Genomic DNA, 16,913 nt, shown 5'->3' with positions numbered 1-16,913 from the left:
TATAGCAAACTGTATGTGTGTAACATTTGTTTTTTTAAATAAAAAGTAAACAACTTAAAATGTAAACAACTTATAAAAATCATCTCATAATGTAAATAAGTTGTCATTTAAAAAGAATATGTCAATAACTCAATTTTAACAACAATGTCAGATAGCACCGTATAATTCTTTGGTGACGATTCTTTGGTCAATTTTTTTAAATATGGAAGTCACAATTATGTCACAATGTCTATATAGAGAACATAGGTTGTAATAATTTTTTTATTTGATAGCATATGTTTAGCTCTTACACCACTGAATATCAACCGTAATTTCTAGCAGGCTGTTATTGCTGTTATTCTTGAAGTGCAAAATGTGCCATTACACTGGCAGCTTTTAAAATAAAAAAAGGAAGATAATGAGCAGTTTATTTCCAGACTTCTTTTGCATAATAAGCTACTAATCATACTGGGTTGCGACTTTTGGCCTCATTCATGTGCTCTTAGTTCACATTATACAGTATGTGTGTGGGCTGACTAAATATCACATACCTGGGTGCAAACATCACATCCAAGTGTGCTTGCAGATATTCCTGTGGTAATTGAATATCATTATTTCAAAGGAATGTAGTTGTCGGTTTTTGAGGAACGTTGGGCATGAACAATGCAGGCTTTGTGATCTCGGTGTGAAATAGTGGGTCTGGAGGAGGATGCGTGGGATTGTGATTTATTTATTAATTGTATGTTTACTTATAGTATTACCAGTATTTGAAGTTTTGTCTCTTAGAAATGCTCACTCGACAAAAAAAAGAGTTCCATCTATAATAAAAAAATAACATCCTCATCTTGCACAACCTAATAGCTTCACTATTATAGTAAAAGAGTTGCTAAAATTGCAAATGCTCAACTATTATGATTTATTCACAGAAAATGAAAGTATTAATTGGAAAAATATCAAAATGCAACCATTATCTTGCAGTCTGGAGACATGCATTGCTACAGGAACAGGAACTGAGTTTGTTAGGTTTCAAGTGATTAAACAGCAAGCACAAACTCTGCAAAAGTGCAACTTTTTCTGGCATGCTTGGTGTCTGAGTTCACTCAACTCATTTTCATGAGTGTGGATGGCAACATCAACAGCCTGAAATATCAAGACATTTGTGCTGCCCATTACATTACAAACCACAGGGGAGGGCAAATTCTTCAGCTGGATAGCGCCCCTTCTCATACTTCAGCCTCCACATTAAAGTTTCTGAAAGCACAGAAGGTCAAGGTGCCCAGTCACCAGACATGAATATTATTGAGCATATCTGGGTTAAGATGAAAGCAGAGGCATCTAAGATAAACCCGTATAATTTTGATGAACTCTGGGAGTCCTGCAAGAACACTTTCTTTGCCATTCCAGATGACTTAATTATTAAGTTATTAAAGTCATTGCAGAGATGTATGGATTCAGTCCTCCAGGCTCATGAGACATACACAATATACATTTTTCCACTGCACCATGACTTTATATTCTATACTGTACGTTATGTCTGTTAAATGACAAGACTTTTGTCTAAGCAAAGTCAGACCTTACTGTCCTAATTAAATTATATATATATATATATATATATATATATATATATATATATATATATATATATATATATATATATATATATATATATATATATATATATATATATATATATATATATACATATATACATACATACATACATACATACATACATATATACATATATATATACAGTATACACACATACATATATATATATATTTGTTTTGCTGTCATATACTAGAATTTGTTCATGTTTGGTACAGTTTTATTTGCAGTGAATAGTTGAACTGAACTATTATGCCTCATGTGTTTCATCAACAGTTTTATTCATCACTAAGATATGATTGACTTGGATTTAAGTTGCTTTGATTTAAATTATGAAAATCGAAAAAATAGCTTAAATGTAGGTACGCTACTTTTTCCAAGTAGCTTTTAGTTTAGCCTGCTACATTTCCCAGATGGTAACTTATAGTGTAGTTAAGCGACATTTTAAATAGAGTAGCTAATAGCTTAGCTCACTACATTTTTCAAGTAGCAGCCCAACACTAGCGATTTGTATGGTGAAACAGAGGCTTTCAGTGCTATCAGGCTAATGTTAGCATTTTCCAAGAAATCCTATTGCTCCATTACCCTCTTTCATTTTATTAAATTATTTATTGATTTTTTTTTATTATTCAATTTTTTATATCTGAATACCCTTAGACTGCCCTAGAAAACTATAATGCACTTTTTATTTCATTTTGATCTTTGTTTTAAAATGTTTATCCATGCTTGTAATTTTTTACGTTTTATGCAGATTCACTCCCCTACAAAATCCTCCCAAACAATCTAAATTAATGTTTTTTTTTTTCCAACTAGAGTTATTCAAGTCCTCTGAAACAGTATTCATCCTACAACATTTATTCAAAATATTGAGATTTTTCCAATATCGTGCAGTTAGTCTCGATAACGCCAGCTCGCACAGCTATTATATCAAGTACTATTCCCCGTGCACCAAAAAACAATGTGCGTTTTGTGTTGCAGACTCCTGGATGTTGGAGTGACGAGAGTGAAGAGAAAAGGAGCACACACCAGCGCTCAGCGTCCTGGGGCAGCTCTGACCATCTTAAAGAGGTACACAAACACACACACAAATACACACACTTCCACCAACAGCACAAAACACTCCCTTTTAACAGTGAAACACTATACGAAGTGTGTCTTGCGCACACAGCTGTGTAGTTTTTCCCCTTGGGTTTGGAGAACAAGAAAGTGCAATCACACTAACAGCTATTAACAGAGCTCTCACTGTCCTGAAAGTGATGAGCGCTGCACTTCTGCTTTTGCGATGATCTCATCCTGTGTGGCTTGCAATGTAGCCGCTCGTACTGGGGGAGGGAGGCGGTAGAAATAAAACCCCCGTAACCTAGCTCTGCACGAGGCTGCCAGTCACGACGACCCATCCGTCTCCTCCTGCACTAGCTGCTATATATAACTTCCTGTGTGGCTTCAGACTTCCTGCGCTGAGCGGAGTGTTATTGCTAGTGCTAGCCGCAGCAGAGTCAGCCTTATCACGGGTGCTCAGCTCCACCCTGACGATTCAGGGAACGGTGAGATAAGACTATATCTCCCTCTTTTTAACAATCAACTTCCCCTCTCTGCAACAACCATTATCCCCCTCCGCCCAAATTTATGGTTTTTCCATCGCCTCCAAGCTTCTGGAACAATGGAGATTCAAAGCAAGTTGTGTGTGGAGAGTCATGTCATGTGCGTCCTTTCACACTGAAGTCACATTCTTATCAGTTGGACGTTATATGTTGATGGAGAGTGCTGATCGTTGATGTGTAAAATCGTGTTTGATTTATGATGGCGGCCTGGTAGGTGTTGCTTGCTCTTCTTAGGTTTGACACAAACACAGTGCAGGTGCAATACTTCATTTCCTGTGCAAATCATCAAATTAAAGTGTGGCTCCTCAGATGTGCTTTCTGTCAGATTACACCAGAAAAACTTATATCGGTGTAATGATTCTTTAAACTAACAATTTTGATTTCATGATACAAGAAGACGTTATAGTGGCAGAGAGCGCTTAACATGCTGCAATTCAAGAAAACACATGCAATTACAAAAAAACGGCAGCAAATAGAGAAAATATATTCATCAGTTTGACAGCACAGGTGCTGCAAATCCTCACAACACAAACACTTTAAAAAACACGCTACATTTTTACACAACGCAAACGAATGAATAAAAAGTGTTGCATTTCTCACAATGCCAACAAAACACGGTAAAGCAAGACAAAGGAAATGCGTTGTAATGTCACTAAACAAGATTCCGCAACAATATGTGTGTTTGTGCTGTATAGTCCATGTAATCACATCATGAGCGACTTTAGCCGAGTCTGCGTGTGTATGTGTAATCACCGGAACTAGGAGCGTGTGTGTGTAAACGGTGCATGACTGGGTTTTGTAGTCCATGAAATGGTGGTAGTCCTTTGGCGATCTGCAGCCGCTATATCGCTGGTGATCATAGCACATGGCACAGTGGCGTCCAGGGCTTGACATTAAATTTTTTTTATCACTAGCTACTGTGGCTAGTAGATTTCCAACATCACTAGTCACTCGCCATTTTTACTAGCCATAATTTTGTTGTTGGAGAAAATATATTTTATATGCATAAATTTGACATTGGCATGTTAAAATTACTTAATTTACATTGTGTTATGTCTACATGCCACATTTTATTTTTATTTTACATTACTTTTTAGTGCTCAACACTAAGGACTTACCATTTTTCTTCTCTGACCAGACCAAACTAGTTATTTCCTGCCACAATTTTTTTTTTAAAAAGTGTCAAAACAAGCAAAAAGTATCTGTGTACACTACATACACTTTTTATTAACAACAGTGTTCTTAAAAAACAGTTGAATGAAAGGATGACCACATGCACATGGTTAACATTAGGCACAATATTTATCTATTTAAATATTGGTAAAAGCAAAAGTGGCTACAGCTGCTACCTATAAAAATTCTGGAGATCTCTTGAAAGCAGCAGGACAGTGGGTGCGCAAGCACTGCTTTTTCCCAATCTATTTCAAAGAGAAATGATCGCACCAGTTGCATTTCCAGGCACAGTTTTTTTGCGCAAAGAAACGGGAGCTTTTGAGCACTTGGTGCATCACATCAGCTGTGCCTCACTCACAACATCAGTGAGCGAGGATTGCCTATTCACGTCACTGTGCACCTGATCATCCTCTTATTCTGTATTTACCTGCTTTCTTTTGCTCACGCAAACAGTTATCAATAGTTCTGCTTCTCAATTCTAAGGGCACATTTGCAAGTATATTGACAAACGGTCTAAAACTAAAATTCTAATCTTTAGTGATGAGCCAGCACTGGCAATTTAAAAATGATATTCAACTAGCCAAGGTGGCTAGTGGAGGTGTTAATGTCAAGCCCTGGCGGCATCTGTCATGTTTTAGGGTCCCCTTAAAACAAACAGCACTGCATTAATGAAGACTACTCTAACTATGTATCCTACAGAGGCAAAATGAACAAATCTCTAACAACAATAATTTAACAGCCGCTTGGCCACACAGAAAAGCATAAATCTGAACATGAATATATTTACTGACGGTCAAGATGATTCGAAGTACCCAAATGAGCTTGCAATATTAGTTTCAGCGATTCTTACCTGGGATTATTACATGGCTGTTTGGAATATTTCATTCTGATTGGTCAGTCATGGCATTCCAAGGTACAGTATGATATCTCGAGATAACAACTGCTAAATAACGCAGGCATATTCAGGAACTTTGAATCATCTTGATCGTCAGTAAATACTGTATGTTCAAATCCATATACTTGCATCAACATTTATATGTGTTTGCTTGTGTGTCACGTGGTGGTTTTTGACTGTTTTGTGAATGAATAATAGCAAGGTCAGTGTATGCTCTATTCAGCTACATTAGTTTTGTTTCTGGCAGCTTTGCATTTCTACTGTGCTTCGCATAAAGCTGCTGATAAGCATGTCTGGCATTATTCTGTCATATTAACCTCCGAGATTTACTTTATCTTGCATAACATTCTTGGAATGTCATGACTGACCAATCAGAATATTTATAAATGTTACCATGTTGTAGCTTTTAAGTCTAATTCTCACAATGCAAATGATCAAGCGAAGCACTCAGCACAACATTTTTATTTTATAACTCTTTGAAAACGCTCAAGGTTCAAACCTAGCTCATTTTCAATCATTCAATTACATTCTTTTTGGCTTAGTCCTTTTATTAATCTTGAGTTCCCACAGCGGAATGAACCGCACATGTTTTACGCATCGGATACCATTCCAGCTGCAACCCATCACTGGGAAACATTAATACACACTCATTTACACATACACTAAGGACATTTTTAGCTTACCTAATTGACCTGTACCATAGATATTTACATTACATGTCGTCTACTCTGTTGTTGTCTATTTGAAGGAACACATCAATAAAGCCGCCATTTTAGTACAGGGTTGCGCTTCATTGAAAAAAAAATAATTACAGATACAATATCATCATACAAAGATCATTGAAATGAATGCGGGACCAAGCTGCAGTGGAGAACTGTGGCCATCCAGAGCCAGGAGTATACACATATATCTATAATCGGGAGTTTTCCCGGTGGTCATTGTGCATTTTTTTTTAAATTATGAAAATTATAATTTTACATCACTTTTCTACATTGATGGATAGAGTCTGCACGGGCATTAAGTTAATGACAATGAGCTTGTGTTTGTGTGTATGGAAATGTTCTATCCTCTCTCCCTGTTAAATTTGTTCTAATCCGTGTCCTGAAACACACCTCCTCTCGTGCTTTCACATCTCATTCTAACAGAGTGAATGATTTGTTTTGTGAGTGAAACTCTGTTATGAAGGACTCGTTCACTAGCCGACAATAATACAGGTTTTTAGCAACACAGCATCTTGTTGTCTCATTTCTTTTGCATTGTTTGCATATTTTATTCAACAAAACTAGCATAAGCCTAGTATTTAGTGCAAGTTGATGCTACTTTGCCTTATGATGAATGCAGTGACTTTATTACCATCAGTAATGTTACTTGTTGAGCACAAAAGTTCTTAACATACAAAAATGTAAAAAACTAAATCTTACCTATGACATTTTCTGCCTTTGTGCTTTGTTTTCTTTGTTTGCTCATTACTACACCCAGACACAGCGCTGAAGTCCAGCATCTTAACGTTGGCACACTGTCTGGACTAGTGCGGTTGAATGACATTTGTCCTGGGAGCACTGTACAAATGTGGTGGCTCTATTGACGCATACTCAGGGTCTGTATGCGATATCTAATGTATATATCTATGGACCTGTACCACATGGTTATGGACTGCTAACACTGGGAGAACATGCAAAGTCCACACAGAAATGTCAACTGACCCGGCCAAGGCTCGAACCAGCGATCTTCTTGCTGTGAGGCGACAGCACTACCCATTGCGCCACCGCATCTCCAGCTTATTTTCATGCTAGCTTAATTTCTATTTTCTGTTTATTAAACACAGGATTTCTTTATTTCCACTGGATTTGCAAGACAGAATTACAGTGTAAAATATACAGGTTATACCCAAGTGTGGTCCAAAGGTACAGCAAAGACTAGTGTCTAGTGTTTGGTACCTGAGTTTATTAAACTTCAAGCTATTTTTATTATTTATTTATTTATTTTTATTTTTTATGTAATTAATTAAAAAGGAATGAAAACTGATATGAAGTTGTCATTTCAAACTACAACTTGATTTAATCTTTGTTTATTCATGAATTAATATGCTTTAAATATAATTAATATTTCTTTATGTGGTCTTAAAAACTTATACAAGACAAAGTAATATGTCTAATAAGTATTATAAGTATTAAAGCATGGGATTTAATGCTTACATATTTGGTGTGTGTGTGTGTGTGTGTGTGTGAAAGCTTCATAAAAACTCTTTCATGAATCCATAATTTTGGCCACTTGCACATAATTCCCACTATATTTAAAGCAACAGCATTGTGTCCATATTTTTGTTCATCAACACACAAATAATAGAGACATCTTATGAGGTCATCACAGCAAGCTCATTCTGCAGGGTCTGAATAATCCTACTGTATTCCATGTGGGAGATTTTCCAAGAAATTGCTCTCTAGGCCTTCTTTCCTTTGCCTAAATAAATGGTAGGTTCATGTCCTCATTGTCCATACTTTTATCCAGGTCACGTCAAGTGCTTCCACTTAGTGGCTTATGATGACCTTTTACACCTCTTAAGTGGATTTAGGTTGTGTATATTGACATACTTAGCAGGGCTTTACAAGAGCACATTCAGGATTTCCCCTTGTTACCGCTGAACCTATATACTGTGTAATTTCAGTTAATGCGATGCCTGGCACCTCCGTTTTCCTCGCTGTCATTTGAAACACTGCATTTGTTTTCTCTTTTTTGGGCTCCCTGGTCAAAGGAAATGAAGTTCAAGTCATTTGCAGCATGTTTGCATGTCTTCACGGTTTGTAGATTTACATCTGCACTGTGTGACAAACAGAGGTGCTGTCGGCTGGAGTTTAATGTTCTGTGACATCAAGACAAACGTCCATGACAAGAAAGTGCCAAACTGTTAATTGTGTTTTCAGTAGGAAAGCACAAGTCTGGACTTGTCTCACTTTATACAGATAGACTGAAAAAAGCAGAAAAAATAAGCAAAAATAAACAATGAGTGCATCAGGCCAGATTGGGTCCCAATAAGACATGAGAGTTAAATAACAAATAGATTTGTATTTATTTATTTATTTATTTTTTTTTTTTTTTAGCCATTCTTTCTGCATAGATGAAGGACTGCATTTGTGTGTTGGTAAAGTACTTGAAAATTGTGTGCCTGGCTCAAATGGCTGCCTGTTTTGTACTGCCACCTTGTGGCCATGCGGAAATACAGAAAGCTCTCGGATCAGTTAAAGTTTTTGTTATATATATATATTAGTCGTGTCACAGATCACAAATGTCACGGTTCGGATCACACTACAGTTTTTGAGTCACAGACCATTTTTCAGGTCAGCAAAAAAGGAGGGAGACAAATGTTAGTTGCTTTCCATTTATACAAAAATATTACTGCAAAAACCATTGGTTTTAATAAACAGAACTTAAAACCTTTAATTTTAATAAAAATAAAAGTCAAGAAAGAACCAGCTGAAAAAAATTAATATTCAATATAAAAAAATATATTTGCTACTGTTATATACTGATAATGCTTACATCTTCATGTATTCATTTCCTTTTCGGCTTAGTCTGGAATTGCCACAGCGGAATGAACCGCCATTTTATCCAGCAAGTTTTTATGCAGCGGATGCCCTTCCAGCCCCAATAACCCACCTTTGGGAAACATCCACACACACTCATTCACACTCATTCACTACAAACAATTTAGCCTACCCAATTCACTTGTACAGCATGTCTTTGGACTGTGGGGAAACCGATGAACGTGGAGGAAACCCACGTGAACGCAGAGAGAACATGCTAACTCCACACAGAAACGCCAACTGACCCAGCCAAGGCTCGAACCAGGGACCTTCTTGCTGTGAGGCAACAGCACTACCTACTGCGCCACTGCGTCGCCATGATAACATCTTGTACAATCATATTTATTTTTAATTAAATATTCAACAATCCACACTTAAAACTTTGTTTCATTACAGGTGGATCATTTTTGAAAGCCTTTTCATTGACATAATTTTGACGGTTGTTTCTTGCCACCCGTTTATTACACAACATAATTGCTACAACGTTAACCAGTGTCCAGTTCCATTAAATTATTATTTTAATCTTTACCATAAATGTCAGTGTTTATATCTAAACTATAAATTGTTATCCCAGTACTTTTGTGTTATTTAATTGTTTGTAACTAACTGAAGAAAAAAAATTGGATTCTCTTTCGATTAAATGCAGATTTGAATGCAGTGCTTCGAAGAATTTGGAATGTTGAAGTAATGTCAGATGAACCTACAATTTAAAAAAAAAAGTTTTTAATCCTTAATCTTTAATTTTAATAAAAGCAGTTTTTAATTTTTTTTATTAACATTTCAACAGGTCAAAATTATTAGCCCCTTTAAGTTAAATTTCTTTTCTGTTGTCTGCAGAACAAACCATCAATATACATTGATTTGCCTAATTACCCTAACCTACCTAGTTAACCTAATTAACCTAGTTAAGCCTTTGAATGTCACTTTAAGCCACAGGTGTCAAACTCAGTTCCAAAAGGGCCGCAGCTCTGCACAGTTTGGTTCCAACCCTAATTAAACACACCTGATCACTAATTCAGTCCTTCAGGCTTGTTTGAAACCTACAGGTAAGTGTGTTGGAGCAGGGTTGGAACTAAACTGTACAGGGCTTCGGCCTTCCAGGAATTGAGTTTGACACCCCTGCTTTAAGCTGTCTTGAAAAATATCTTGTAAAATATTATTTACTGTCATCATGGCAAAGGTAAAATAAATCAGCTATTACACATGAATTAATAAACTATGTTGTCTAAACTATAAATGTGTTCTCTCCGTTAAACAGAAAATGGGGGCAAATAAACAGGGGGCTAATAATTCAGGGGGCTTAATAATTCTGACTGTACAACTAACTGTATAGTATAGGTAAATGTAAAAATTACACTGCAAAGTCAACTCAGCTTTGCATATCTATGCGATGTGACTATTGCAGATGCACACATTGTGATATCAATGTTAAAACAATATATTATGCAGCCCTGTTATATATATTAGGCATGGGGCGATAACCATTTTAAGGTACATTGCTGCTTGAAAAAGTCATGGTTTTAAAACTGGCAAAATTTTCTGCTATACCGTTCCTATGGTATATGTATTATTTTTTATTTACTTTTTTTAGGACAACAGGATCTCCAGCGGAAAAGATATCCAAAAATGCTGTTTTAAGTTGTAAATAAATCTGATTCAAAAAATTTTTGAAACTAATGAATATAGCAAAAGTCAGTGATTTATTTGAATTATTTATCCTGACATGTTTACTGTTCCAAAATATTATAAGTGTTTCTCAAAAAAACTAATTGTGTTCAAAGGTGAAAAAGTTTTTTTTTTTACCCAGACGTTTAAAAAGAATATATTTTAGAGCAGTAATGACAATACCGTAAAACCGTGATATTTTTATCTAAGGCTATCATACCGTCAGAATCTTATACCGACCCATACCTTATATAGAAATAGTATATATAATATATATATTTTTTTATTATTATTACTTTTTTTTTACATCCCAGCTTTAGTTCATTTGTAGATTCTTGTTCTGTCATTTTCATATTTCTATACAAAACTTTATTTTATTTTTTATTAGAGTCTTTTACTTATATCATGACTTTCTCATTTTTCTTTTATCTATTGCGTCATACACACATTTATTTTATTTTATGGCCCTGCTTGAGGTCTTTTCTGATTATTTCCTCTCCTAGCTGTGTATTATAAATTGATTTATTTTTAATTTCTTAATTTACATTTTTTTCTTAACTTAATTGAATTCTCATGCCCCTCTTTTAGGCATTTTATTATATTATATTTTGTTTGTTTGAGCCATAGCCTGACCTGTGTTTCTTTTTTTCTATCAATTCAAACATTTGATTATTGTTTTTTTTATCGTTATTTTTTCTCATCGTTTTTATATAAATTATTTTTATTTTGTTATGAGCTAACCTTTTATCTGTTGTCGAATCTGTCCTTCACTCTATAATAATTTTTTTCCTCTGTTTGTAATTTTCAGATTGCTAAGCTCAGGCTGCAGCTCCAGCGCAATAAACAGGGCGGAGGCCGGCAGTGTAAGGACAGTAAAGAGTGTCTCTCCCCCCTCCACTGCTGTACCAGCACCACCACCATTACTGCCACTACTATCAGCACAGCCAGCCAAGCACCGGTCCGCATACACACACACACACACACACACACACAGACAGCATCAGCACATTTATGAAATAGATCCAGCAGATTCTGACTACTTAATAAAAAGTGATCTTGTGCCTTCTGTTTGTACAGTCGTCCATGTCGAAGTCAGCACAGATGCCACTGTCCAACATCACAGTGCCAAAGCCCTCCATCTCCAGGGTTCCCAGCAGCATGGAGGGCATCAACCATGAGCTGGAGAAAGTCTTCATTAAAGACAATGGAGAGAAAGAGGAGCTAAAGGTACACATGAAAGAATGCATGAAAAACAATCCATAAATACCACCAGTGAAAATGCACAGACTCAACATAAATTTCCATCATATAAATGCAATAATATTATGTTGTACAATACGTTTTCTGTTTACTGGTTTTAAAGTTTATAGTTTTAATACTATACTATTTGTATTATAGTTTTAGAGTGTAATGTTTTCTTAAAAATATTCAGTGACACATTATTTTTCAAAAAGCATACTAATATGATGATTAGTTGTTCATGAAAGAGGAATTTTCTTATTATCCATATTAAAGGGCCGTGAAACCCCTCTGTCTCTGCAGGTTGTTTTCACACCTCTTGTTTGAAAAAAGTCAGGAAAGTGGGTGGTTCCAGCTTTGTTTAGGTTGGAGGGTCGAGTGGCGAGAGAGGGAAGGGTTTGCATGAAAAGGGGGAGTTTCATTCATGCACAACAGCTGATTTTCACACTGGTAACGCAAACACAGACGCTGGGGAGATAGACAGGGATTGGGAGAGCAGCATTTACAGTAGATCTGAAAGCTGTGTAGAAGTGGAGGATTTTCAGTCCATAATGTTGTAGTGATATTAATGTAAACTTAGTAACTAAATCATTTTGACTAAGGTATGTCTTTAAAAACTGAAAGAGTATTGCTGATGATATGAACTAACTTCACCATCTGAATAAACATAAGCAAAGAACATTGATCGCACAAATCCGTAGAGATAGAATAATCAGCACAAACTGGAACCGCGTCTTTTTTAAAAGGAGATGGGCTGCAATTTCACCATTTCCAGATTCAAAAAGCTCTCGGATAAAATATGTTCCTTACAAATCTATTTTTGTTGCGTGTTAGCAGACCACTGTAATCAACACATGTGGGTCCACATGCAAGCTGTACTCTAATCACGGGGAAATAGAAACAAAACCTTTGTTGCGGCACATTTGTAAATGCAACACTGATGACCCATCTCTCTAAACAATTCTTCTTCTTCTACATGTTTGAATTATGGTTGGCAACACATAGTAGGGTCTCTCTGAACACTGTAACAGGAAAGAGGAGTCTTCAAAGCTATATCATGCATATTAATGAAGTTGCATCTTGTTCACAATAGAGCGCACTGATTGGTTTGAGCTATGTCTTTCTCGTGAATTAATGAACAAATATGCTGAAATCTCAATGGCGTCACTTTGTACCGGCAGGTAGAGACAGGCAATCTCCATGCTGGAAATTGCTGTGACGTTGCTTCAAAATTTCTTTCTAAACCTGAAGAAAGAATTTGTTATAAACAACGCAAAAGCAACCAATTTTAACTTTTTAGTGAAACGTGCGTCCTAATAGTGTTTTTAGCAACGTGGAACATAAATCACTGTCAATATCTCAAAAAATGTGTTTTGGTGTTTTGTGGCCCTTTAAACACAGTGCTGCTTATAATGTTTTTTTTAAAACAAATACATTTTTTCCAGGTTTCATTGATAAATGTGTAGTTAAAACAAGCAGCTTTTATTTGAGCATGTTTTTTTTGTTGCAATAGAATTGACTATGTGGCAATTAATAAGTATTTTATTTTGGCCTCCAATAATTACAATGTAAAAAAAATCTTGCAATGTAATGGTAAAATACTTGCAGCAGGGTTTCCAGCAGTGAACCGTAATCCTACAGTTTCATTACCGTTTTCCAAACTACAGCTTTTCTGTGAATTAACGGTGAGATACTGGCATAATTATTATGCATTTCTGTGTGGAGTTTGCATGTTCTCCCCATGTTCGCGTGGGTTTCCTCCGGGTCCTCTGGTTTCCCCCACAGTCCAAAGACATGTGGTATAGGTGAATTGAATAAACTAAACTGGTCATAGTGTATGAGTGTAATTGAGTGTGTGTGGATGTTTCCCAATACTGGGTTGCGGCTGGAAGGGCATCTGCTATGAAAAACATATTCTGGAATAGTTGGCGGTTCATTCCTCTGTGGTGACCTCTGAAATAGAGACTAAACCGAAGGAAAATGAAAGAATGAACTAGATGAGGAACGTTCGTTGACAAATTTAAATGTTGGCTTGACAAACATAGGTTTGACAATTTTAAATAACTTTGAAGGTTTTACAGCTCAGAGAAAGTTAATAAAACATTTCTAGCTTGTTTAAAGTGAATTATCATGCTAGCATGAAATAGCATATTGCGTTATTCAAACATTCTAACAAATGAACTATTCAACGTTTGTCTGTACATACAGTATTTTAGAGTGCTCAACTGCAATATGCCCAAGTGACATCCTCTGGGGAATATTAAATAGACATATTATTTATTTATTTTTCATTCCTTTTAAACCCGTTTAAACACATTTTATTACACTTTTTATCATTATTTTTAATTCTTTGTTATTTTTACTTCTTATGTGTGTTGTATTTTATGTTTCTTTAATTCTTGTTATGTAAAGCACCTTAAATTACCATTGTGTATGAAATGTGCTAAATAAATAAACTTGACTTGCCTTGCTTTATGATGTTTAGGGTTTAGAAGGATTGTAAAACATACCTTTTAAAGACGTTTGGGTCTTTGTACACTGCAGATGTTTTCCAGAACAAGCTCTGATGTTTTTAAATGTCTTGCACTAGTAGCTTTAGTTAATGTTTTGAAGACTCGACAGTCTCAATTTTATTCAGTCAGACAGTCTTTACTGTATAAAGATGTATCTGAGGAGGAGGATAAATAGGATTTTAGCATGTTGACTTGCTAAAATGGCTAAAATAAAATATTGTATCTATTATTATTATTTTTTAAAACACCTCTTATTTTAGCATTATCAAAAAAAAAAAGACTTGTAAAAAAAATAATAAACCTTTTGATTTTTTTGCTGCGTTTCCTCCAGTTTTTGTACATTAGTGTCATCACAGAACATCTCTCTGTCCTACTGTCATACAGGCACTGGAGGTTCCTGACGGACGAAGGGCTCCATTTCCCCCTCAACAGCGCAGCAGCAGTAGTCGTGGTATAGACACTCAGACGCCATCAGTCCCGGGGCGCTCCAGCAGCTGCTCCAGCTTGTCACCCTGTCCATCGCCCGCATGCCCACCACGCTCACATGACGGCAGCCCGTACTCCACCGACGAGATGCTGGATGACAGAGATAAAGGTTAAACCTAAAGACCACTGTTTAAACATGATACTTGCCCAACATTTAAAATAGTTGATATTATAATTTGAATTAATTTAATACTGGTGCACGGTTGAGAAAAAACATAAATATAAATCCCACAAGTGTATAAGCAGGCCTGTGAGAGAAGACCTACAATGGCAAGTATTGGGCTAACGCATTAAAGCTGATTCATACTTCCGCGTCAAACGCCGGCGTATGCTACGCGGTTGGCGTCGCTGACGTGCACCTTTCAAAAGTTGTAACTATACGTCGCAACGACGCGTAGCATAAGCTCTGTGAATGGTGGGCTTGGTAGCGCTGACGAGTCTGGGCGGGACCGAAAGCCCCGTGAATGGTGCGAGCCTGATGGAGCGATTGTTTACAAGTGTGGAGTCCCGTGAAGGAGCTCCGGATGGAAAGTTTTGTTTTGTGTTTACCTCATAGTTAAAGTTGGTGCACGTCCGCCGGTTCCTGCCTCAAAATGAGCGAGTTTGAGCCACTTGTACATTCCGGAAGTGTTCAGGAAAAGCAAAACAACAGCGAAGAAACTCGACACAGAGGAACATTTACACCTCACTACCAACTAGCATTTCAGAAGCGTTAATGCAGACCAACAGAGACAGCGCGCAGAAGTATAAATGCACAGCTGCGCACGTTGCATTTGAAGTATAAATCAGGCTTTACAAGTAACCCGAGTAACGTAATAAGATTACTTTTCTAAGTAACGAGTAAAGTAACAAATTACCTAAAAAAAATTAAGTAATAATATTTGAGTTCGTTTTTTAAGAATGTAACTTGAGTTACTTTTTTAGATTAATTAATACGCTTTTGAAAATAATTTCCTGAATTAAAATTAGTGTAATCACGTTGAATCATACTCAGTGAGAAAATGAGCTCCCCGCGGGAACAGACAAAAACCAAGATAACAGAGTCTTACATTTCTGTGATGGAAGTATTCTCATTGTTTTAAACACATGGAAGTAAAGGGGATAGTCTCAATGGACATTACTGAACTAATAAGACAAAAATACAAGAGTAGCAAACGCATTACTTTCAACTTTCATTAATCTGTATGTTTAGCATCAGTAAGTTCTCCAAAGGTAACATTATTCTAATTTTATTGATATGTTTTTTTAAAGGTTAATGAAGGTGTATGTTGTACAGTGTGTTGTTAAATGCCGAGCTCTTCTATTAAAAAAAAAAAAATACCCTGCAAGTTCTGTAAGAGATCGAGTCTCAAGCAGCTATGAAAAGTAACTCAAAAGTAACGTAACGCATTACTAACCATAAAACATAACTAAGTAACGCAATTAGTTACTTTTATGGAGAGTAACTCAATGTTGTAATGCTTAACTTTCCAAATTAACATTCCTCAACACTGCTCATGGCACCAGCGTCTCATTTAGTAGCACAGCAAATGTAATATCAGTACTAATTGAGGTAATTGAAACTGTAGCTAAGTTTAAGTTAAAAAATCATTAATTCATTAATTTTCTCTTCGACTCAGTCCCTTTATTAATCCGGGGTCGCCACGGCGGAATAAACCGCCAACTTATCCAGCTCATGTTTTACGCAGCGGATTCCCTTCCAGTCGCAACCCATCACTGGGAAACATCTACACACACTCATTCAGACTCATACAATACGGACAATTTAGCCTACAGAATTCACCTGTACACATGTCTTTAGACATATATGCAGACATGCCAACTGACCCAGCCGAATCTCGAACCAGCAAAAAGAAAATATTAATATAAAAAATTATTTAAACTGTTAAAGAAGTAGTTTGCCCACAAATGAAAACTGGCCTGATATTTACTCAACTTACTAGACCATTATTAGTTTATTTTTATTTTTTTGATGAACACAAACAAGATGATTTGAACAATGTGGGAAACCTGTAGGGATTAACATAAGTAGTAGGCGGTGAGATAAAAATGGTAACCAAAGATTACCAGTTTTCACCAAAAAAAAAAATAAAATAAATATTCCCTCACTTGTGCAGAACATTACATAACATTAGAACCTCACAGAACATTAAAAAATGACTGAAAATTTTTA

At 36.1% G+C, this 16,913-nt stretch overlaps 1 protein-coding gene across 2 annotated transcripts in view; it reads left to right on the top strand.

Moving 5' to 3' along the window:
- The window catches only part of glcci1a (glucocorticoid induced 1a), a 75,154-nt gene that overhangs the window by 45,298 nt on the left and 12,943 nt on the right, over positions 1 to 16,913 (top strand). For both annotated transcript variants that reach the window (XM_073930618.1, NM_001079950.1), the window contains 4 exon segments: positions 2,566 to 2,655; positions 11,311 to 11,460; positions 11,580 to 11,729; positions 14,639 to 14,849. In XM_073930618.1, coding sequence (XP_073786719.1) covers positions 2,566 to 2,655; positions 11,311 to 11,460; positions 11,580 to 11,729; positions 14,639 to 14,849 — 601 coding nt within the window.

Source organism: Danio rerio, chromosome 19, assembly GCF_049306965.1.
Source record: "Danio rerio strain Tuebingen ecotype United States chromosome 19, GRCz12tu, whole genome shotgun sequence".
NCBI classification, from domain to species: domain Eukaryota; kingdom Metazoa; phylum Chordata; class Actinopteri; order Cypriniformes; family Danionidae; genus Danio; species Danio rerio.
Note: the sequence above shows the minus strand (reverse complement) of the source record. Positions and strands in the feature narration are given on the sequence as shown.